The sequence below is a fragment of the Ziziphus jujuba genome, chromosome 5 (genome assembly GCF_031755915.1).
Source record: "Ziziphus jujuba cultivar Dongzao chromosome 5, ASM3175591v1".
Classification (NCBI taxonomy): domain Eukaryota; kingdom Viridiplantae; phylum Streptophyta; class Magnoliopsida; order Rosales; family Rhamnaceae; genus Ziziphus; species Ziziphus jujuba.
Window position 1 is genome coordinate 11,475,856 of NC_083383.1, and position 24,231 is coordinate 11,500,086.

The following is a 24,231-nucleotide window of genomic DNA, read 5'->3' on the forward strand; positions in this document are numbered from 1 at the left end:
ATCTAGTCCTTGTTGCATGTCTATTTATCCCAATTGAAATTGCAACAGCAGCAAATAAAAATAATCACACTGATAATCTTATTCCTCTCCATAAATCCAAAGATGTACCAAAAGTAAAAATGAAAAACCAAAAGCACCTTCATCCAACTCAAAAATAAAAAAATTCAAATGACATATGTAAAGAAAGAGTATTATAATATAATCTTCATTAACGATCTAATTAAAATCCATCAGGAAAAAAAAAAAAAAAAAAAAAAAACGACCTTATTGAGAAAAAGTAATAACTGCCTCACGTGATAGGCACCTATAAATACCGTCCACGCTATATTTTGGCGCTCAATTTATTTTCAATCGCCTTACGGTCTGAAATTCAAAGCTAGTTCGCAGAGCTCCAGAGGATCAGAGCCAGAGAGTTTCTGGCAAAATTGTAGGAATTTGTCTGCGCGATCGATTTTCGAACTCGGAAAATGCAAAAGCTAGGGTTTGCAAACATGAAGAGCTTGGACCAGCTCAAATCGCTCTCGACATCGGTATCCGGGAAAGCGAAGACCTTCGCATTCTCTTCCCGTCCTCCGGATACGATATCTTCAGGCAGTTTCACGAATTTGAAGCTCACTGCAGGTTTTTTATCGCAAGCGTTTGGTTTTTCGGTTGAATTTTCTCTGCTGAAATTCTTCTCAAAATCTGTGTTGTTTGATTTCTTATTTTAGAGAAATTGGTAAAAGAGCAAGCTTCCGTGAAGACTGATCTGGAAATGGCGGTATTTCTCTCTCTTCCTCTCTCTCTGTATCTGAATGCATGCATATGATTGTTTTTATTTATCTATTTTTCTGCATTGATCAATGGATCGTGATCGTTACGGTTTAATTAAAATTTTTCAGTGCGGTGATTTTGATTTGTTAAATACTATGAAAATATATTAAAAAAAATGCAGAACAATAAGCTGAAAAAATCACTGGAGCACATTCGTGCATTAGAGGAGAAATTGCAAAATGCCTTTAACGAAAACGCTAAGCTTAAGGTGAAGCAGAAGGAAGACGACAAGTTGTGGAATGGATTAGAGTCTAAATTTTCTTCAACTAAGACCCTGTGTGATCAACTTACTGAAACCTTACAGCACCTGTCCAGTCAGGTTCATGATGGTACTAATTATCCAAACTCTGGTGCCTTTCAAAATTTGCTTATATCGATGTTATTGTTAATGCAACAAAGAACAAAGAGTACTAATTGTATTATGCCTGCTTTAACAGCTGAAAAAGATAAGGAGTTCTTTGAAGGACAACTATCTGCAAGTGCTGTAGCTGTTGAGGGTTTGAATCAACAGATGAATGGTCTCTCTCTTAAATTGGAAAATGCAGAGGAAACTATTAGAAACCGTAAGTTTTTTTCATTATTCTTTCCTATTTCCTGATAAAAGTATTGAGTCTCTATTATTTTACAGATAATGCAATGTATATCTGCTCTTTAAAAAGTTGAAGTCGATTACCGTTTCTTTTGTAAACCACTGCATTCATTTATAGTATTTCAAATTGCCAATTTGGTTCAAATTCCAATTGCAGGTGAAAAGGAGCTGGAGGTACTGAAGATTGAAAAAGAAGAGAGAGAAACTTTTTTTAGAGATGAACACAGTAGAGCTGCCAATCTCATAAAGGAAAAAGGTAAAATATTTTTCACGCGCTTGAGATTTTATACAAGTTTCATTTCCAACTAAATGGTTTTAGGTTACATTGATCCTCAGGAAAACTATTAAGTCCAAATTTGTTCTACGTCTTGTGTAGTGAGAACGTGTACTATATGACATGTGCTTCATACATTAGTCTTTCCTTACTTTGAGAAGTCTTTCATGTAAATTACTTTGGATTTGGTTCTTCCATAAATTGAAACTTGACTATATTAATTTACATTTTATAAGTTCTTATCATCTCTTTGGTCATTGTCACCATCATCATTGTTGTGGCCTGTTGTTACTGTTATTCAATTTGGAATAAGCATTTTGGAGAACTGATTGAGATTGACTTATATTATAATTTCTCTATGTTAGTTTTATTTATCAATCTCGAAAATTTATATGGCTTTCAGTTCTTCTGAAGCTCTGCACTTTTCATCATAGAATCTAATTAATCACTGCTCTAGAGTTTAAAGCTGGTACTTGTTACACAGCTTCTTGTTAATTTGCGTAATGTAATTGTTACAAGTAGTAGCTGTGGTTAGCAGAATAATTAAGAAAAAGAAACTAAAATGGAAAAAAGGACTGACTATGCATCATTATTCTCATAGCAGAAAAAATTAGCTTTTTGCAACAAAATCTTGTCTTTTTCTTGTGTAATTTATGGGTTTTATGTCCTTGGTAAGTCTGCAAAAATATTGTCGCTTTTGAAGAGTGGAAATGAACATTCTAAAATTTTAATAATATATATGTATTTGAGTAATGTGCTCGAAATCATATGGCCTTTATACGGATTTACCTCTGAAGTATACTAAGGGCCATAATTTTCACAATGTTTTACTTCCTCTATAAAACATGTGTTTTCACAAAACCCCATGCTAAAGGAAATGTTAGTCCATTTAAACCAATTTCTTTTACTAAGTTGTGAGATTTGGAAATTGTCAGTGCAATTTGTCATTGATTATTGGGATCACTTTACAAAGGCACTTCTTTTGTTTTGCTTTCCTGCAGACAACATGATAAAGAACTTTGAGGCAACTTTAGCAACTAATAGAGTGGCTACCGAGAGCTTGAACTCTAAATTGGTTGAGGTGAATCTTGAGTTGAAGTTAAAAGAAGATGAAATTAAACATTTGATAACCATTCAGGAGAACTTGGAGAAAGAAAAGAGTGATATCAAATTCTGCAGTGATGACCTTGCCAAAAGATTGGACACATCTCTCCTTGAGATAAAAAATTTCGAAGCTGTTGTTCATATGTTGGGCATACAATTGGTTGAGTTGGATAGACAAAGTTTGAATTTTTTGGATAAGTTTGATCGCCTAAACTTGCTTTATGACTCTTGCTTCAAGTTGGTCCAGCAGGAGAGAGACCTTGCTGCCAAGCATGCTCAGAAGCAGCATGATCAGCTTCATGATAAGTTCTTATGCATAAAATCAGAGAACAATGCACTAGAATTGGTAAATCAGGAACTGAACAACAAGGTCACTGAACTTCAGAAAGTACAGGAGTCTGTCATGATACAGCTTTCAGAGGAATGCCAAATGGCAAGGGAGAGGATCCAGAAGCTGGAGTCTGAAGCAAAAACTCTAGTTTCAAAAAAGATCGAAACAGAGATGTTGGTATCGAAATTAGAAGTTCAAATTGATACTCTGTCAGAAAGTTCAAGATCCTCTGAGAATCAAATGGTTTGCAATTTTTTTCAACTTACCTATGCTACTTTTAGCATGCATTATTTCTTTACTAAGCTTGTTTTTTAATATATTGCAGCAAGATCTGTTGCTGAAAATTTCAGAATTAGAAACTGAGAATAAAGATAATATAGAAAAATTACAAGCTCAGCTGCAGAAAAAAGTGGAAGAAATTGATACTTTGCAAAAGAAGAGTGAGAAATATGAGCAGCGTGTAAACTTACTTGAGAAACAAGTTGATGAGCTTCATGACATTCTAGAGGAAAAGGAACAGCTAATTTTGCAATATAACGAAAAAGAGAAGGAGCTGGAAGAGAAAATCACAAAGGTTCTGGAAACAGCTTTTGTATATAATCATCTAGAGTCCTCAAAGTGTTTGAATAATCTTAAGATTCTGTATGTTATTGCAGAATCAGGCATTATCGACAGTTGCTGAAGGTAAACTTGCTGAAGCTAAAAAGCAATATGATCTCATGCTAGAGAGTAAGCAGCTCGAATTATCAAGACATTTGAAAGAATTATCTCAGAAGAATGATCAGGTGCTATCTCTGACTATTTACCCTGATATGTACTTATAAAGGCTCTACAAGAACTTTCAGTTTAACTGCATGAGGAATTTGATTAGGCAATTAATGACATCCGGAAGAAGTACGAGGTGGAGAAGCTGGAGACTATTACTCTGGAAAAGGAGAAGGTTTGCCCATTTATTATATATTTCAATAACCTTAGCTAGAAGCATGTTAATTATCCATTCGAACCTTCAGGCAGAAAAAGTCATTGGAGAGGTCGAGGCAAAATGTGACCAAAAACTTACAGAATGCAAAGAAGAATCAAGACAGTACTTGATACGAGTTCAGGAAGAACATGCGGCTCTGGTATGCATCAAAACATATGCAAGATCAATATTATATTATTAATTATTTTTTCCTACATAATATGCATTTGGTTGCTAGTATATGACACAAATCTCTCACTTATTTCTGGATGCCTTTTAATATCTATTGTAAATCGTTTTTCCTACTTGACTAATGATATTTTGCAAATGCTAGATGACCAGGGACTTATTTCAAAGATATAATACTCCTTTTTCATCATTTTACCCTTCAACATTCATTGTTGTTTTAGGAACTAATACAAAGTTTACCTTTAACTTCATTTTTAGTTGCTTAGTGTAATAGTGGGGCATTTTCTTATATTCCGAGGCACATGTGTTGCGTGCTTCTATTTATTTTTCTTATGTACATGATACTCCTTCGCATTATTAGATGCACCTTCACATTCAGTTTATAACAGAGTTAACATTCATCTGCATATCGTGCAGGTTAGTCGTCTTCAACAGGAATATGACAGGAAAGAACGAAATCTCAAAGCTGACCACAGTGAAGAGCTAAAACGTGCACATCTTCAGGCTGATAATGAACTGAAAGAAGTACATATAGCTTTGAATTTAGTTGGAGTTGTTAAAATCAACAGCAATATTGGCTTCAGTTTCTAATTAACTATCATTTGTGAAGAAAATGACATCTATGAGGAACGAACATGAAGTCCAGATGAGAGCTCAGAGATGTCAGCATGAAGATGAGTTAAGAAAACTTCAAGATGAATTGGATCTTCAGAAGTCCAGAGTAAGTATCTTTTTCAGGAGAACTAAACAAAACTGAGTCATCTGTACATTGTTTTAATTTTTAATTATTATCACAGGAGGAGAGACAGAGGGCTTTATTGCAATTGCAGTGGAAAGTGATGGGTGATAAACCCCAAGAGGACCAAGAAGTGAATTCTAAAAAGGTTTGGCTTTAAAACTAGTAGATCATTCTCCGTCTTTCCCCTTTGGAAATGGTTTGCTGCAAAGGGGGTAGAAGTAGAGTGTATGGAGATTTCATGGTCTGGACTCATATCTGTTGATAGATGTCTGAAATTCAAGCTAATGTGTTATCCTTTCCGTGTTGCATATAGTAGTTTATATATGATTCAGACTTCAAGGTTCAGATTGATCTACTTCCTATCGCATTATAGAATGTCATGATGATTTTTCTTAGCATCCTCAATAAATTTTGTGAAAGGGCTTTTTTTTTTTTTTTTTTTTTTCTAGAACATGATTGATTGATTCAACTGACTTAGGTCCTCTGCTTTCTTTATTTCTCAATTGTAACTGGAAACATCTTTTATATTCCGAATCTGACATATCTTTTTGTTACATCTTGTAATTCGACGAGAATAATTTCCTGCATCATACTCAATACTTGAAGCAGCCAAATCATCTTCTCGCATTTTTCTTTCATATTTAAGATGTTATCTACTTGGGGGAGGAGATGGGTGTGATAATGGTGAATAATCGCATGGTGTTCATTTATGCAATGGAACTATCTAAATACTATCTAATTGCTAGTATTATCAGGATTACTCGATTTCATCCATCCATATGAGAAATTCTGCTGGTGCAAAAACAAGTCAGCGAGCTCTTATTAGACCAGAAAACAAAGAGAAGGTGAAACATGAAAGGGATGGATCAATTTCTTGGCTTCATATTTCAGCCTTGCCACATTACAGTATTAGTGTATTACTCATCTTCGTTTGTCATTCTATTTCTTATTAGGATTCACCTTTCAACACAGCAACACAAACACCAGTATCTCAGTTGTTAAAGAAAGTAGATAACAGAAATACAGGGAGCGCGTTGAATATTCCTAAGCATCATAAGAAGGTGAGCATACTCAAACTATGCAATATGTTTTGTATACAAATTATAGTTAAGTAGTAAAAACCAGATCACATAAAAATTATTTTTCTGGCAGGGGTGGTTCAAGAGTCTAGTTTAGCTCCACTTATGATCTGATTAAGCTCAATGTCATCCGCTCAACCTCTTTTAACTTCATAATGTGCAGGTAACCCATCGTGAATATGAAGTCGAAACTTCTAATGGAAGAACAGTGACAACACGAAGGAGAACAAGGAGTACAGTCATGTTTGAGGTACATCCCTGCTCCTCCCAGTGAAGCCTCTGTGCACATTCTTGAGCTATATTTGTTCTGAGATAAACCTCTTGAATTGAAGATTCATTATGTTGTGTAAAATAGTGTTAAATTTATTTTCTATAAAACAACAGGATCCAAGACAACATAAAAAGAGGAACACACCAAAGGCCGGTACACCCAGGAGCGTTGTCAAGGTATCAGAAAGCAAATTACTTTGTATAAAACTTTTTTCATAATTTGCTGACAATCCATTTACATTTGTTTACATCTCAAGCAGTTTGGTAAACCATGTCAAAAAAAGCATAAAAGTTTGAAATACATATTGTTGAAATATGATATAATGGAACAAAGATGGAAAAAAATGGGTAACTATCCAGATAAAAAACCAGTGTTTTGATTTCAGACTTATTTCCACACATTCAAATTTAAATTTCCATTTACCAAAAAAAAAAAAAAAAATGGATTAAAGTTTCCGTGCTTTCACTAATGAGGGGCCTATGGAAAAGTGACACGCGTTTGCTAATATTAGAATACTTCACATCTGTTTTCCTTAGCTTTTTTAGTGGCCAATTCCATTGCATCCTTTGTGCAATAACATAGAGAGTAATGTTATTTAAAGTAGGATGGGTTTTCACTTTTAATGTCACTATGAGAATCCTTCTGCTCTGAAATGTACGCCAAGAAAAACAATGTTCACAAATGAATAATTCAGAAAATGCTTCTTTTGTGGGTTACAGGGTACTTCAGTCGGTACTATTGATGAAAAAATGAATTAGACATTTAGTTAAAGCATATGATATGATATCCATGAAAATATACCATTCTCAGGATATTCACTGATGATAAATTCCGCATATTTTGAGCGTGTGATGTATCTTTTTGCTTGCAGGGAGTCAAGGAAGGGGTTCCTCCACATCATCCTTCAAACATAGGTGATTTGTTTTCCGAAGGATCTCTGAATCCGTATGCTGATGATCCTTACGCTTTTGATTAGAGGTATATGCAATTGGTTATTTGTTACGATTTTTTTTTTTTACTTTGTTTATAAAAAATATAATGCTTCACGAGCATTGACGAGGAAAACAGTCTTTGCTATTTCATTAAGCCATCATTTCAAGTGTTTGCTGATACGTCATAGAAAATTTTTATCTCAACCAAGACGCCGCAAATAAACATTTTCAAGTTTACAATTTGTTCTAAGCCTGTCAATCCTTTTTTGTACACTGAATTTTGGTCATATTTAAATTTAGTTTCGTCTCCAATTACATCGGATTTTCCATGCTCCCATCAAACTCTATTAGAAGTTTGGGGTTCGAATTCCATTTTCACCATATGCCTTTTTGTTTATTCCAGGACAACAAAAGGTTCTGCTCAAGTCTCGAACGCTATTGCTTCACTTTGTGAGGGATTTTTGGAGTACTGGTTCTTTGAATATGCACATTGTATTGCTAAATTTCAAGAATTGCAAAATTGGATTGGATTACCATGTCACTTCTATCCCCTTTGTGTGTATGGTAGGGCTTTAGAAAATATAAAAGCGATTACAATATTCCGTTAATAATTGAACTGTAACACAAGCATTTTGGAGAATGGATATCACATTACATATTTCTTCGGAAAATTTTAAATATGGGATTTGAGTTTGTTAAGAACTCTTATTTTTCTTCTTTTTTTTTTTTTTTTAAATTTTATTTATTTATTTATTTATATATATCTCCTGTTCTCCGTAATATTCCCGTGGGATAGTAATATGGTAAAAGTACTAGATGTATTTAGTAATGGATTAAAACAAATTTAATTTAATAAGAAATTTGTGCTAAAAAAGAAATACTAAGAAATCTATCTGAACTTAATTACCTACATTAAGTCTCCTTAATGGAAAAAACAACAACAATAATTTTTTTTTCCAATTATAATTTAAAATTGATACAGCCACTAAAAGTAATTCCTTTAGAAAAATTATCTTTTGTTTAATTAAAAGTTTCCAGAGACATTATTCAATTTGAAATTACAGGTGGATGATAGGGAAAAAAAAAAGAAAACAATAAAATATACCAACGATTGAAAGTCAACTAATAATTTTATAAACCTATTGAAAAAGGAGATAATAGTTAAAATCATAAATGTGCCTATAATTCTGAGTCAATTAATTAAAATTTAATCAATATGTATCTCTGCTTGAACCAAGCTTTCTATCTCTCCTCCTCTATCCTTTCGTGTTCTTATATTGATGTGTCATTAACCAAAATTGTTGATAGAAAAAAATCTTAATCAAATACTCCCAACAACTTGCAAGTGATATTTTTGTTTAGGCGGTATATTAATTTTGCCAAATTAATATTTTTATTTATTGAAATATTATTTGAAGGTGATTGATTGAAAATGAAGAAAAGGTATGTGTGATTGCCACATGTATAAATTAAAATGTGAAGATGGAGTTTGTAATGATTCCACATCAAAAGAATATCATGAGATTGCTGAGTCATTTATTCTTATATATATAGAAGGTTATAGAAGGCTCATGAGCTTTGAAAAGGATCCCACATCAACACACATCAATAAGACATTTAATTATTTAGTTAATTTTCCTTGAAAATCAATTTAATCAATTTAATTGTTCCCATTGGCGTTAATTGGATGATCGGGTTGAGCCTCTGTTTGATTCTTCCCTTCACTTTAATGAATACAATACCCTTCACTACTTTAATGAATACAATAATTCGATTCATGGTATTCTCTTCACTTTACTGAATACAATAGTTTGATTCATTGTATTACATTTCTAATTGATGTAATACATTTCATTTTGATTCCATTGTATTACATCGAGAATGTTCATTAGAAATTAGTAATAATGAAAAGTTCTAGGACACTAACTGTGTCGGTCAACAATCTAACAGCAAAAATTAAAAAATTAGTAACGAAAAGTTCTAGGACATGAATTGTCTCAATCAACAATCTAACAGCAAAGGGAACTACAATGGCAACAAGATTAGTTCAGGTGAATCGACAATTGTAATACAACCCAGACAATTGACAGAATTGAAATGACACTTGACACATGCCTTGAAACAGTAGGGTATGTATGGGGAGAACTTTTGCATTTAGTATGAATTTCAAAGCTTCGAATATAAATATTATTCCTTTAGAGAAAAACGGTATACATAATGCTGCTGTCACACGAAATATTGAACAAAAAATTTGTGCGACTGTTTTTGAACTTGCCATTCCTGGAAGCAAAAAGCAAGACATTTTTATCTTTCCTTTCAACAGACAGAACCTACTAATCATATGTGTGAGAGAAAGAGAGAGGAAATCACCTTAAGACATGTTAAGGAAATCACCTTAAGACATGCTATTGTATTAGCTTCAGAAATTGCAAAAGAGTTGCTATGTACAATAAGAAAATGATGCATGTTCTGTTGAAACCGAGCATGGTGTCTAAATCCAACTTCTTCCCATCCGGATGCTAAAAGTATATGTTTTTCTATTTTTCCCATCCATCAAAATTCCATGCGAAAATCTGCTAATGTCACAATATTAAAAATCATGCACAGATTACCCATGAAGCTCCCATAAAAGTAGTATTAAATCTGAATCCAAAAAAAATAAATAAATAATATGGAGTCTTTTTCTTTCCTTGACAACATAGTTCAAGTTAGTGGTTTGCACGGTCCTAAGGTCCTTGTGGCATTGTGATATACTAATTGAATTGGGTATTATTAGATTTTCAAATAAATCTAATTCTTTTTACAATTTCAAAATTACTTTTTATAGTTCTATTCTTTATATATTACTACATAAATATACAAAAAGTGTAAAATTACTTAATACAGTATTATTTATTTTTAAAATATTCTTAATCCATACCATCTCAAAATTATATATCTTTTATAAATAAAACTTCTTTTTACAATTCTAAAATAATTTTATACCATCTCTTACTTAAAATACTCATTTTTTTCTTCTTTACATTATGAACTAGGATTTTTTTTTCACCTTTTTTATCCACCTGATTATTTATTTGAAAGAAAAATTCAACAAACACAGTAATGGTGACTGGGATTGACGATCTCAATTTTCAAAACAATTACTTTTTTGAAGATAAAAAAAAATTTTATTATTATTTTACCATCTCATTAATTTAAGATAAGACAAAAATAGTTTTATTATTATTTTAATCCGTTTCTCGTTTCTTTTTTTCCAAAACCATTAGAAAAAGCAAAAAATTATCTCTTTCACTCTGATTTTCTGTGTTTAAAATGTCAACACAATTGCTCTTTTCAAGACAAAAGAATATTTTATTATTATTTTAGTCCTTCCTTGTTTAAGGTTTTTTTTTTGGTTTTGAACGAAATGGAGAGCATGAATAGCAGAGGAAGTTGTAGCAGAATTTGATTAGAAAAATATGAACCTTGAATTGTTGTTCATCATCTTTATCACAGTCCTATCTTCGTCTTCTTTTATTTTTATCACAATCCAATTTTCTTCTTTGTTAGAGGAGAAAAATATAGAGGATGAAACAAAAATTAATAGATGGGATTGCAATTTCGGGTAGAATGCATTTGGACAGAGGAAAATAATAGCATCCCAATTTTGGCAAACCCTAGGTAATTTTAAAAAAGAATAACAGCATCTCAATTTGGACGGAGGAAAATAATAGCATCCCAATTTTGGCATAAGGTACGGTATTTAATATCTGTGTATACATACAATGTTCGATGGATAAAAGTTAAACAATATAATGTTGTTCGGATGGATACTTCTGAACTATTAAAAAGTTTGGTTTTAAACTTCTAAATAAAAGATGAATTTTGATATACCAGATCAAATATAATTCCGTGGTCGTTGGTAAACCATTGTCGATTAAAAAAAAAAAAAAGGCATATTTCATAATGTATGGTATTTAATATTTGTACTTACATAAAATGTTCGATAGATAAAAACTAAACATTTCAATAATGTTTGGATGAATTCTTCTGAACAATTAAAAAATATTCAATTTTAAACTTCCAAATAAAAGACGAATTTTAATATATCGGAACTGGTCGTTCATAATCGGTAGAAAAAAAAATCCTAACTAAAATAATCATCACAAAATTAAAAAAAATAAATAAATAAACTAAATATATCTTACTTTTTCATATTTTTGAGTTTCTATATTTTGTGAATAATTGTTGTCTCTGTAACCTTAATTTTTAATGGAGAATAAGCTAGATATATGTTTTAGAAGAAAAATAAAACTGTATAAAGAAATTATTTAAACACGTTTAGTTAACAAATGTCCTTAATGGTAATTTTAAATGGAGATAAAAATATAAATCAATAATGAAATTGTATTGAGTTCAAATGGTAGTGCAACTAGAAACTCCCTTTTCAATATCTTAAAATAAAAAAATTAAATATACCATCAATCAATAATTGTCACATAAATAAAGAATTTTAAAGGTGATCATTACCAAAAATAATAAATAGTAAAATTGATTATATATGGACATAATTAATATAATAAATTTTTGTTGACTATAAAATAAAATACAACGGACTTGAATCATTTATTGTTTTGTTCAGTTTTTGTTTATATTTTTGCCTTTTTATTACAACCACCTATTTCAAAATCATTTAATCTAATAACTAAAATCAATGAAACATCATTTAATATGGCACATTATCTCCTCTTCCCAATTCCATAGCTTTCCTCTCCTCCTTTCACACTTGCAGGATTCTTGCTCCTGCTGCATTCCTATCCACATGGAGCTCACTCACCCCTTGCTTCCGAGAAAATAGAAAAGAAAAAGAGAGAGAGAGAGAGAGAGAGAGAGAGAGAGAGAGAGAGAGAGAGAAAGAGAGAGAGAGAGAGAGTGGTGTTCGTAATGGGTTTCAGTGTGCAGTGCATAATGGCTTTTGTGGCAGGAGGGTTTTCTTTCATGACTGGTTTGGTAATTTTTCCTTTTATTGCTTCAATTCTTTGCTCTGCCACTTTCTTGTATAATGCTAAGGACCCCTCTTGATGCCCCTCCAATATATATAGACATATATATATATATATATATATAGTTCTGTTATAGAATGTGTTTGTGCCTTTCATAATATGTGTGCCTATTTATAGCAAAATTATATATATATATATATATAGGTATATATAAATTATATAGAAAGGTAAATTTTCCAAATTAGATTTATTAGCTTCAACATCAGATTTGTTAAGGGTTTTGCCTTTGAGTTCAGTTCTTTACATTCCTGTCGGTGACTTGTAATTTCTCCTTCCTATCATAATGAATTAACTCAATAATCATTGACTTGGTTTCCAATTGATATATATATATATATATATATATTTTTTTTTCTGGGTCTGTAATTCCATTGCTTGTCACCTAATTGATGCTTTTATAAACTAAAATCTACCATTTTCAAGTGTTGCGATGGCAAAGTACAAATTTCGTCAATTTCTTTTTATATGAATCTACATGGGATTTGACTTTTATCGTTTTCTTTTTAAATTGTTTTTTTGAATCTATATATTTTTTTGGATCATAACTGCTATAAATATATCGTACGTGTCTTTGCACCTTTTTTTTTTTTTTTTTTTTTTTTTTTTTTTTCAGTCGAAAGAACCTGTATTGCACTTAAGAATCCTATTATCATGCCCCCAAAAAAAAAAAAAAAAAGGAAAAGAAAAAGAAAAAAGAATCCTCTAATCAAATGAATACACATAAAAGTAGAGATTAAAGGATGAAATAATGAAATAGAAAATAAAAACCAAAAAACAATAAGAAGAAGAAGAAGACTGAGAACATTTCTTTAATTTTGCTAGTTTTCTCCATGATTAAATATTATCCTTTATAAATAAATAAATAAATCCGACTGTGGTCTATATAGTACATGAAGATTCGGATTTCGGATGCTGCTGTATTTTGCACTAATCCTCCATTATTTTAAGCTGTTGTTCCAGTGCATTTAGATGGATGCTTATGTGATTTTAATTAATTTAATCAAAACTTAATTTTTGTTTGCAGTCTCCTTTCAAATAATAGCTCTCTTTCCTTTTCTTTATGATGATAGAGAACAGAAACTTGTCACATGTCAAATATTGAAGGGCCATTTCAAAATTTTAAAGTCCTGATTAAATAAATATCAATCCTTAGTATTTACCAAGTTTCTAAATAATCAACATAAGGTGTATGTTCTCCACATATCAAAACTGTGGGGAGAATGTCTTCTTAAGACATTTCTTGTAGTTTCTGTTTTCTCTCGCGTTAAATGAAAAAACATATCAAAGCTGCTATAAATGATGAAATTGGTATTCATCGCTCAAACTTTACTTATAATAGTGGACTTACTGTTAAGCCTGGGCACGGTTAGGGTTGGATCAGTTCCATCCGAAAAATCCAACCGAACTGATCGTTCGGTAAGCTTTAAAATTGAACCCGGACTGACCTGATGTGAGAGTGGAATCGGATATTTAACCGAGTAAAACGGATTGGTTTGGTTCGGTTCAAGTTTTTCAGTTTGGGCTTATAATTGGGCTTCTGAATTTGGGCTTGTTTTCAATTTAGTAGGCCTTAATTTTTTTTAGGCCTATAATTTTCAACCTATTTTTGAACTGGTCGGGTTAGGCCTATTTTTGGACCTACAATTTTGGACCAACTTTCATACCTATACTTATCTGTCTCATCCAACGTTTTAGGTATGAAATGGTCAATTTTTAGGTATCAAATGGGCAGTTTTTTTTTTTTTTTTGTCCAATGGGCAAATTTGGAGTGTTGAACGTTTTTTGAGCCTAATAATCAAATTATAGTTCTAAACAAAAAAATAAAATTGCATTTCTGTATTGTTTTTACATTTGCTGCTGCATCAAATATAGGCAATTAACTAAATATTAGAAGTTTACAAGTTACAACACATATACAAATTGAAAATACTAATGTTTAATAATACAAATATAAATTGATCAAGAATTAAACATATATGAAAGGAAAAATTGAAGATTGAGAAATGCAGTGCCACTACTAATGCCACGGCCAAAATTGAGAATGAGAAATGCAGACACAAAACACAAATATCAAAATAACAAATTACAATTCCAAAGTGCCACTACCATTGCCATTCCAACAGCCACTGCCCTTCTCCTACTGTCACTGCCAAATCCTCCAAAAATCCGAAACCACTCTTTTATTGCCACTACCAAAGCCTCAATTGCCACTGCTACAAAGCCTATAATCACAAAGAAACCTAAGTAAATCAAACCAATACAGTATTAATTTAATAATGTGATGATTATTACAAAATAAAAAATAAAACAAAGAGAGTTACTTTGGTGCTGCTGTCAAGTTTCAAGTCTATCCACTTCACAATGCACAATCAATCCTTTTTAGTGCTGCTGTTCGAAGTTGCTGCCACTGTTTGGCTTTGGCATAGGTCTTGGAGTGACAACAAACAAAGGCAAATATTATAAAAACAGTAAAAAAATAATATAATTTGCATATAAACAAAAACCTGTCTCGGTTGCATATTATATTAGCTGCATCTAGGCTTTCATAATACTCCATTTCATCTAAAAAGAATCTGTCTAAACTTGGAGAAGCATTAAGCCAATTTTGACAACATATCAAAGCCTCCACCATTTTAGTAGTCAAAGAGCTCTTAAAATGATTAAGTATCCTGCCTCCAATGCTAAAAGCACTCTTAGAAGCCACAGTGGAGACTTGAATGGCGTATACATCCTTTGCAACCTTCTCTGACACATGATATTTCTCTCCATTGACCCTCCACCAATTTAAAATATCAAAATTCTTATTTAAACCAGATTCACAAGGGTCGGCTAGATACCTATCCACATCATTTTTTACCTCCTTACATTGGCTTTGTTCTCTCTTATTCCAATAAGCAATCTAAACTCGGTCAGCATAGTTGGCTTGTTCTAATCCACTGCTATTACAATCCAAACTAGTTCCATAAGACTTAACATCAATGGAAGATTGGCAACTAGTATCTGAATCCATTTCTCTTTCATTATACCAATTATACAGCCTCATTAAAGTCTTTTTCAAACTATTTGTCAATTCAGTAACCATACTTTCATCATTATCATAAAGCAACCCATAGTTAAATGACACATAATCCAACTTATATCTTGGATCAAGCACTGCTGCAATTAGAAGCCATTTATTGACATTTCCCATGGAACCCTAATATTTATTATATTTTTCTCTCATTTTCTTGCCATAACACACAACCGTTTATCCTCACTAACACACAAGTCATCCAATTATTTTTGTATGGAAGAAATTTGATGAAAATAAATATTGGAGGTAACATACAGAGAGGCACTAAATTTAAGAATCACATCATAAAAGCCCTTAAGAAATTGGACAAAAACTTTGGCATCATCCCAATGCCAAGCAAAAGGAGGTCCAACCTTCTTTCTACTATTATCATCCTCTCCAAAATAGGAAACATAATGTCCATCTTCCTCCTCCATTCTCTTAAAGGCTTTTTGAAATTTCAAAGCCGACTTTAACATTAAATATGTGGAGTTCTATTTTGTTGGAACATCCAAACATACTAAAGCTTTGCTATTAATTTTCTCTTAACTTATACACTTTTTAAATTTTTACAATTTAGAAGAAGAGGATCTAACATATCTCACAGCATTCGTAATGCTAGAAATTGAGTCATCTAATTCTTTCAAACCCTCACACACAATCAAATTGATAATGTGTGCACTACATTGAATATGCAAAAAATTAGCATCCAATACACAACTTTTCCAATGTACCATTTTCCTCTTAAGATAAGCAATTACATTATTGTTTGCATTTGCATTATCAAGGGTTATTGTGAACACTTTCTCAATACCCCAATCATGCAAACAAACCTCAATTAGCTTTTTAATTGCCTCTTCTTTCTGATTAGGAACCACACAAAAACTTAAAATTCTTTTATGTAACATCCAATCATCATCAACATAATGGGCAGTCAATGACATATAACAAACATTTTGAATAGAAGTCCATGTATCAGTTGAAAGGCTAACTCTTTGTTGCTTTGTAACAAACATTGATCTTAAAGCCAACTTCTCATCCAAGTACAATTGATAAATGTCCTTCACGATGGTTCTTCTAGATGGAAGATCAAACTTAGGACATGCAACATTACAAAAGTGTCTAAACCCATGGCCTTCTACAAAACTAAAAGACAACTCATCCAATATTATCATTTTCTTGCACATGCCATCCTACATGCCTCTTTGTTGAAAACTGTAGCTAGCAAACTGCTACCACTACCATCATTCCTATCAAAAGTTAAGGTATTTTGCTTCTTTTCATCTACTTTATAAAGATTTTTCAGACATTGCTTCAAATAGTCCCTTAGGGTACTAGTTCCACACTTCTTAGAACTACATGCATAATCCTTATGACAATATATGCATTCACATCTAGGGTCATCAGGATCACTATCTTCTATTTTGACAAAGTGATCTTGTACATCACTTGCTGAAGGTTTTTTTGCCCCTTAATGAAGGTCGTGGAGGTAATGTTGATTTGGCATTAGACGATGTAGGTTTTGACAATGGTGGTGGACTTGGTGGTGATAGACTTTGGCCTATTGGGGTTTGAGAGGAAGGTGCATTAACTGATGATTGGGAATCTGGGTCCATATCAAGCATATATAAGACACTGCTTACATAAGAGGAAACAAACAAAAACAACATAGTAATTACACAAAACTTCAAGGCAAGACAGGTACTGATTACAATGCAATGAACTAAAATAAAAGAGAGACGGTTTTAAGCTTTGAAAAAATTGTTGTCACTTAGACTCATAGTACTCAATAGCTTAACAATTAGAACCAATCAACTGCTGTATGATACAATATTGAAACATAACTAACTGGCTGGTTCCCTAAAAAAAATTGCACAATTCCAACTACAAGCATGCAAAAACATTGTTTAAACAATCCCAATTTCAACTTCAATTCCATTCCACAATATTTAACAATTCTACAAACATTACATATTCAACAGCAATTTCAAATTTCAGAGTTACAATGACTCTGAAATATAAGCTAACATGTTTAAAATTGCACAACTCTAACAACAAACATGCAAAACCTTGTTTAAACAGTTTCAATTTCAACTTCAATTCCATAATATTTCACAATATTAAGAAATTGCACAATATTCAACAATTCCACAAACATTACAAATTAAATAGCAATTTCAAATTTCAAAGTCACAAAGACTCTGAAATGTAAGCTAACATACTTAAAATTGTACAACTCCAACTACAAACATGCAAAAATCTTGTTTAAACAGTTTCAATTCCATAATATTCCACAATATTTAAAAATTGCACAATATTCAACAATTCCACAAATATTACAAATTAAACAACAACTTCAAATTTCAGAGTCACAAAGACTTTGAAATGTAAGCTAACCAGTTTAAAATTGCAATTTTAGGAATTCAAAGTCACAAAGACTCTGAAATGAGCTAACCTTCTTAAAATTGAAATTTTAGAAATTTTGGAGTCACAAAGACTCTAAATGCAAGCAATCACACGATTTGAATTCAAAATTTCATAAAAATAGAGTTGTAAAGACAATTCACAAATACAATTTAGCATTTCAAATCCATATGAAATTTCACACTAAAACCATATGAACTGTCATAATAAAACTATTTTACAACCAATTCAACATTTCACAGAGACAATTCAGTTTCACAGAAGCAATTAATTTTTGAATTTTAAGTCAAATTTAGAGTCACAATCACAGAGAATCTAAATTCTGAAAGTCAACTCAACTTCAACTACAATCTATCCATCCACAACCATTGAGAGTTTGAGAGAACAGAACACCTTACCTTAAGCTTTAAGCACAAAGCCAGTGCCACACACGAGCATGACACAGCCTGCCATGAGCCACAAAGCTACCTCACCCTCTCCTCTTGAATCTGTCAACTGGAATAGTCAATTTTCTCAAAAATTAAAATCCAACAGTCAGTAAACAAGTAATATTTGAGAATTGAGATCATCAAAAAAAAAATTATAATTTTGAAATAATGATTTTTTAGAAATTAAACCCTCAAATGACAAAAATTGGGGAAAATGGAAATTTGCAAAATTACCAAAGAAATAACGTGATGGTTGATGACTAGATGATGATAATCAAGGTTGTTGATGGTTTCACAGCCACTGGCCCATCGCAGAGTGTAAATGTGATAGAGCTAGGGTTTCAATCAACCACCTAACCTGAGAATGGATAGATTGGAGTGTGAGAAAGTGAAAGTGAGAGTAAAAAAGATAGAAAGATTTAATTTTCGAGCAAGAGATAGAGATAAAGAGAGACAGAGAGAGTGAAGAGGTTCGAGCGAAAGGGTGAAAATTAAAATGGTGAGAGAGATTGGGAGTGAGAGAATTGAAGAAAGAGATAAGGAAGATTACCGTTGGTCATCGGAGAGATGGCGGGTGACCGGAGGAGCTGCTCGTCAGTAGTCACTGGTGACCGAGAGTGACAGTAAGTTAGGTTTTTTTTCAGAGAGCTTTATCCTTTTCTTTTTTTTTTTTTTTTTTCCAGAGGCAGAGAGTGAAAGAGGAGGGGTAGATTGAGAAAGGCCCGATACCAGTGAGATAGAGAGTGTTTTTTTAATTTTTTACATCAAATTATTATATATATATATATATAAATGTAATTATATATTTTTTATAATATTTTAACTTATTCGGTTCGGTTCAAGTGGTTTAAGAATATTAGTTTTAAAATCGAAAATCGAACCGAACTATTTTTTATTCCCTCTCAAAGGAACTGAACCACTCGATCGACCCAAACCCATCCGATCCATAAGTACTCAGTTCTATCGGGTTTACTGATCCGGTTAGATTTCACCGGTTATTTGCCCACCGCTGCTTACCATAGGGCCTATTCACAATATTAGACTGGATGGATTAGGTGAGATTTTTTAGTTTAGCCCATATAGTTGAGTCTAGTTAAGCATGCCCAGTCCATTCCAGATTTGAACCCGTAATTTATCCAGCCCATTTCAAATGTGTGCAGCCCAATTTCTACTCTACAAAGTTGTAGGGTTGCAAAATGCCCACCTTTGATGTTAGCTTAGATTGTTATTATTATTTTTAAAAGATACGTTAATAAACCCACAAAATAAAAAATAAAAAATAAAGTTTTTTTTTTTTTTTTTTTCAATAGCAACTTAGAAAATGATGATTTTCATCCAAGTCAAAATTTGAAATTGAACTTAAAAGTGTGTCTCAATTATTTTAACATCAGCCAAGCCTGCCAATAAAAAAGAAATAAATAAATAAAATAAACAGGAGTAGTCATCAAATCGTTGGAACGTGTCATAATGCCTCACTCACTCTGTATAGATAGCTTTGTCGTCTCTTTGCAAATACTGTTCATTGTATTTTATTCATTTTAGAGATACTATATAAATTTATAAAATACATACTAAATGTCATGTATCAATATTTCATTGATTACCATGTTAAGATAACCAAATTATAAATAAATGAACTCTTGAAATAAAAAGTGTAATTAAAATTAAACTAATTAAATATTAATATATGATCATTTGTATATATTTTAATATTTAGTATCTTTATTATTATTTTTGTATTTATTACTACATAATCATATCAAATGTACTCCTAAATTCCTTGATTGGTTAGTCAAAAGTAACTCTTTAATGGCAAAAATAACACATTAACATGTATATATCATCTTCGTTCAAGAGGTTATTCAACTTTTTTTTTTCTTTTTTTTTTTTAATGTGTTAGTACTATATATATATATATATATATATATATTTTTTATGAATGTGTTACTGCTATCTATAATCTAAGAATTAGTTAAAATAATTCATATTTAAAACAGATGGAGGAGACAATATAGATATTTAGACAGTGATGACTGCGGAAACAAAGATAAAAATAATTCTCTCTCTTATCATTGGCATTTATAGTGTGACCCTACTGTATTTTACGTGGAATTAATAATTGATAAATAAAAAGAAAAAAAGAAACTATTAGAAAGTAACATAAACTAGAGGATAAGAATACTCCTGTAGATAAGAATGACAGGCATACGAAAAGCCTACCTGGATAGTTCTAGTCTTCTAGAGCATTCCTGAAGTTTCATTATTTGAGCTAAAAATGACAATAATCATTATGGGCTTTTGGTGTTAGGCTTTGATTTATTGTTTGGTAAATATATCGGCAAGTTGATCTTTCATCGGAACATATGGGACTTGTAATTCTCCTAGAATGACATGGTCTCCGGCTAAGTAGAGATCGAACTCAATTGTGAGTGTAATGCGGGATTAACAGCAAGACACATGAAACTCATTTAGCTGATTTTGTTGATTTTAACGGATTTTGAGGATGGAGGATATTATTTGTTAAATTTGTTTTACAGTTTTTTAAATAAAAATTAATAAACATAGAAGATATTAAAATATATTTTATTTAAATATATATAAAATTTATTTATAAAATTATATATGTTATAATATTTTTTAGTTGACATATTTATATAATTAATAAATTTTTTAAATGGATTAAAAGATAAATAAATTAAATATTGATACGGAGAAGTTACCCCTCAAATTTTTTGGCAATTAAATTTAGCCAAAAAAAAAAAAAAAGAAAAAAATTATTGCCATGAATTATCTCCTCCGATGCTTCTCTAATGGTGGTTAATGGTGATTTGCTCTGCCTAGCCTTCCCTTCTGTCAAATTGAATTCTAATGGTGATTAGTGTTATAGGATCAAATGAATATATATATATATATATATTTTCTAAGACAGGTACCTAGTTGAATTAAGGGCAGCGGAGGTGGTGGGGGGGTTTTGAAGAAGATGAAGTAGATGAGGAGTCATCGAGCACAGCAAGGCGCTTGCAGATGTTTGAGGAGCAGAAACCAGTGAAATGCTCTTTTGAGTATCAAAGGGCCGGGGTGGTTGCAGAGGCAAAGGTGGAAGGGATGGTGGTGGTGGTGGTGGTGGTGGAGGAGGAGCTTGAGCTTCAATGGTGGGATTCATCACCAGACGAGGTGTGAAATGTCCTCTCTGTTTCTAATCATGTTGCTGAAAAAAATTGAAAAAACTTTCGAAGTTTCATTGGGTTTGGAATTTGGTTTAAAGAGAGAGAGAAAACTGAGATTGAAAGGGAGAAAAAAAATAAAATGTTTAGAGAGAGAGAGAGAGAGAGAGAGAAAGAGAGAGGGGATGTGGGTAGGGAATTTTTTTTTTTTTGTTTACTGTGGTTTACTTTTCTAGATTTAATTGCAAAAACTGAGAGAAAAAAAATTTTAACATATTTGTAAATAAAGGATATCAAATATTAAAATTTTTTGCATAATTTTTAAATAAGAACTCGATAAAAATAGAAGATAGTAAAATATATTTTGACAAAAAGAAAAATAACACTAAAACCAGAATAGGAAATTGTTAAACTAGAACCACGTCAAAAACTACTAATTGTGAGTTGGCTTTTTAGCTAAACATTGCGTTATGTAAATAGCTGAAAAAATTTTCAATTAAGGTCCTTATTTTATTTTATTTTTTCTAATTATAAAGTTGTCTTAATATTTTATTTTTTCTAATTATAAAGTTGTGTCTTAATATTTTATATTTTTTTAATTATAAAGTTGTCTTAAATAGAATACTCAATAATCGACAGTCTAGTCGTTTTGTCCACACTACTTTATTTGTAATGTTTGAATTTGAATAACTTTTAATGATAAACATATATACCCAATAATAAAGTGGAATCAAGAAAAACATGATAATAAAGGTTGCAAATTTATTTTTCATAATTTTTGTCCATACAGTGATCCACAATAAATTTATAGTTGTTGGTAAATTTGGTGATAATATTGATGAGAAAAAGATTGCTTTAAATTTACATGTGTTCTTATTGCCTCTGCTTCTTGAATTTCATCCTATCAAAGAACCTTAATAAATAATAATAATAATAATAATTCTTCGAGTTCCCTAGCTTAATAAATGTTAGAAAAACTTAGGCATCGGAAAAATGCACAAAAGTCTTAGCCAAAAACAATGCACTCACGTTTTAGTTTTCTTCTCCGGCCGCCATTGGCCGATTGACAAATATATAAATAAATAAATATATTTTATATATATATATATATATAGGAAGATATATATATATATATATAGGAAGACAAAAATAAAATAAAATAAAAGAAGAAGAAAGGGCAGTCACGTATACTTACATTATATATTTAAGTTACTCTGTTTTTCTGATGAGTCATTTTTAGTAGAGGTGAAAATAACTATAAGCTAAGTAGCTAACTAGGCCTTAAATTTCAACCAACATAGTTAACTTGCACTTGCAGGATCGATCCCTATACTAGCAGAAGAAGCGACACCTGGACTTGAACAAGGTCGGGGGATTCTGATCAGGTGGATGCATAAACTTGCAGTTTGGGCATGCTGGTGATGACCTGCATAGCATCACCAACATGTGGCACCGCATACACACCCTTGCTACCATTTCTTGTTTGTGATCCATTTCGAACGCCAACCACGACGGACACCGTCTTATCCCTCCTGAAGAATTCCGCTTCTGTTTCCCCGAACCGCCGGAATTGAGGTTCGACAAATGATGATGGTCATGATCGTCCATGTTGTTTTTACCTAGCGACTGATCACATGTTAGGTTCAGTTCGAGGTCTAAGCTCCTATGCACTGGACTTATTGGCAGATCAGCATCAGGATCAGGGCTCCTCCTTGGATCCTTACATGTTCTTGTATGTGTCTTTGTATTGTAAAAGTGTATTTTCCCAGACTGCATGTACAAATATATACATATATAATCATTATCTCATCCAGAATTCTATCCGAAATCATCAAAGATAACGTTATCTAACATATTGTGCATGATGTTATTCTGGACGGTCTTGGACAGATTTCTCCCGGATGAGAGAAAAATTATGTATACATATATATATATATATATATATATATGTATAAACATTTTCATACATAAGATGATCGATCTTCATATATATATATATATATATATAGCTGTTAAAGAATTAACATATCTTTTTATGTAATAAATATATACATTTATTAAATACCTGAATATCAAGGCAGCGTTGCCATTCCAAAGGCAAGGGAATCTCAAAGTGCTCATCATGATCAATATCAAAGATGGGTTTTGTAGTTTCTTCAGCTTTGGAACGTTTTTCGAATATTTGATCGACAAAGGGCTCTTCCCATTTTCTCTTCTTGGATAAGTTATCGGACCCTGGGTTCGGCTTCCTTTGATTTGGAGAAAGAGGAGGTTGACAGGAAACCATAGCTATAGCTTCAGTACAATTTGAATTGAGAGAGAGAGTGATCAAATGGTGGAAAAGGTTTTGGTGATTATATAGGAAGTTTTGGAGTGTAACTGCAAGGGAGATAGAATATCTAATAGGGGCAAAAGCTTTGAATGTAGAAACTAAAGGACGTTCCTGGCCTACCTATGCATGACGTGGATTCCAAGTTGGTTCTATATAATTTAAACTACACAGCTTCTCCAAGCCCTTCTCAGACCATCTTATTAAAGACAAGGATGTGAAATTCTAACCAACTACTACTTTTCATTGCATGCACTAAATTCTCAATCCTTTCTCTTTAACTCTATACTGTCAGACCCTCCTGATCTTGATGCTCAAATAAAATAGATAAACTTCATGTGAATTTTGGTACTAATAAATTAATTAAATGTTAGCCAAGCCAAATTAAAGAAGCCGAAGGGGAAGTTTTGGTACTTATGAGAGGCGGTGAGAGAGGAGGAAGAGGAAGAGGGGGGGCGTGAAATATTGGTCATTAAATGAGGAGAGTCTGTATACGGTTGAAGGAGGACT

At 32.0% G+C, this 24,231-nt stretch overlaps 2 protein-coding genes and 1 long non-coding RNA gene across 3 annotated transcripts; 1 reads left to right on the forward strand and 2 right to left on the reverse strand.

The window, feature by feature from the left end:
• Positions 1–244: 244 nt before the first annotated feature.
• Positions 245–7,994, forward strand: LOC107420852 (synaptonemal complex protein 1). Its single transcript, XM_016029916.4, has 19 exons — positions 245–621; positions 711–760; positions 935–1,142; positions 1,251–1,376; positions 1,560–1,658; positions 2,678–3,354; positions 3,437–3,685; positions 3,768–3,896; positions 3,983–4,051; positions 4,122–4,232; positions 4,679–4,786; positions 4,872–4,982; positions 5,059–5,145; positions 5,756–5,845; positions 5,954–6,061; positions 6,243–6,329; positions 6,464–6,526; positions 7,222–7,328; positions 7,686–7,994. The coding sequence occupies exons 1-18, from the start codon at positions 468–470 to the stop codon at positions 7,324–7,326; spliced, it is 2,631 nt and encodes an 876-aa protein (XP_015885402.2). The 5' UTR covers positions 245–467; the 3' UTR covers positions 7,327–7,328; positions 7,686–7,994.
• A 6,437-nt stretch (positions 7,995–14,431) lies between these two features.
• Positions 14,432–15,187, reverse strand: LOC125423062 (uncharacterized). The gene is made up of 2 exons (XR_007241627.2): positions 14,646–15,187; positions 14,432–14,546 (listed from the first exon to the last, which is right to left on the reverse strand). It is a non-coding gene; the product is annotated as an uncharacterized LOC125423062 (long non-coding RNA).
• Positions 15,188–22,547: 7,360 nt separating this feature from the next.
• On the reverse strand, positions 22,548–23,825 carry LOC107420845 (protein CURLY FLAG LEAF 1). Its single transcript, XM_016029908.4, has 2 exons — positions 23,458–23,825; positions 22,548–23,162 (listed from the first exon to the last, which is right to left on the reverse strand). The coding sequence occupies exons 1-2, from the start codon at positions 23,677–23,679 to the stop codon at positions 22,725–22,727; spliced, it is 660 nt and encodes a 219-aa protein (XP_015885394.1). The 5' UTR covers positions 23,680–23,825; the 3' UTR covers positions 22,548–22,724.
• Between the last annotated feature and the right edge of the window lie 406 nt (positions 23,826–24,231).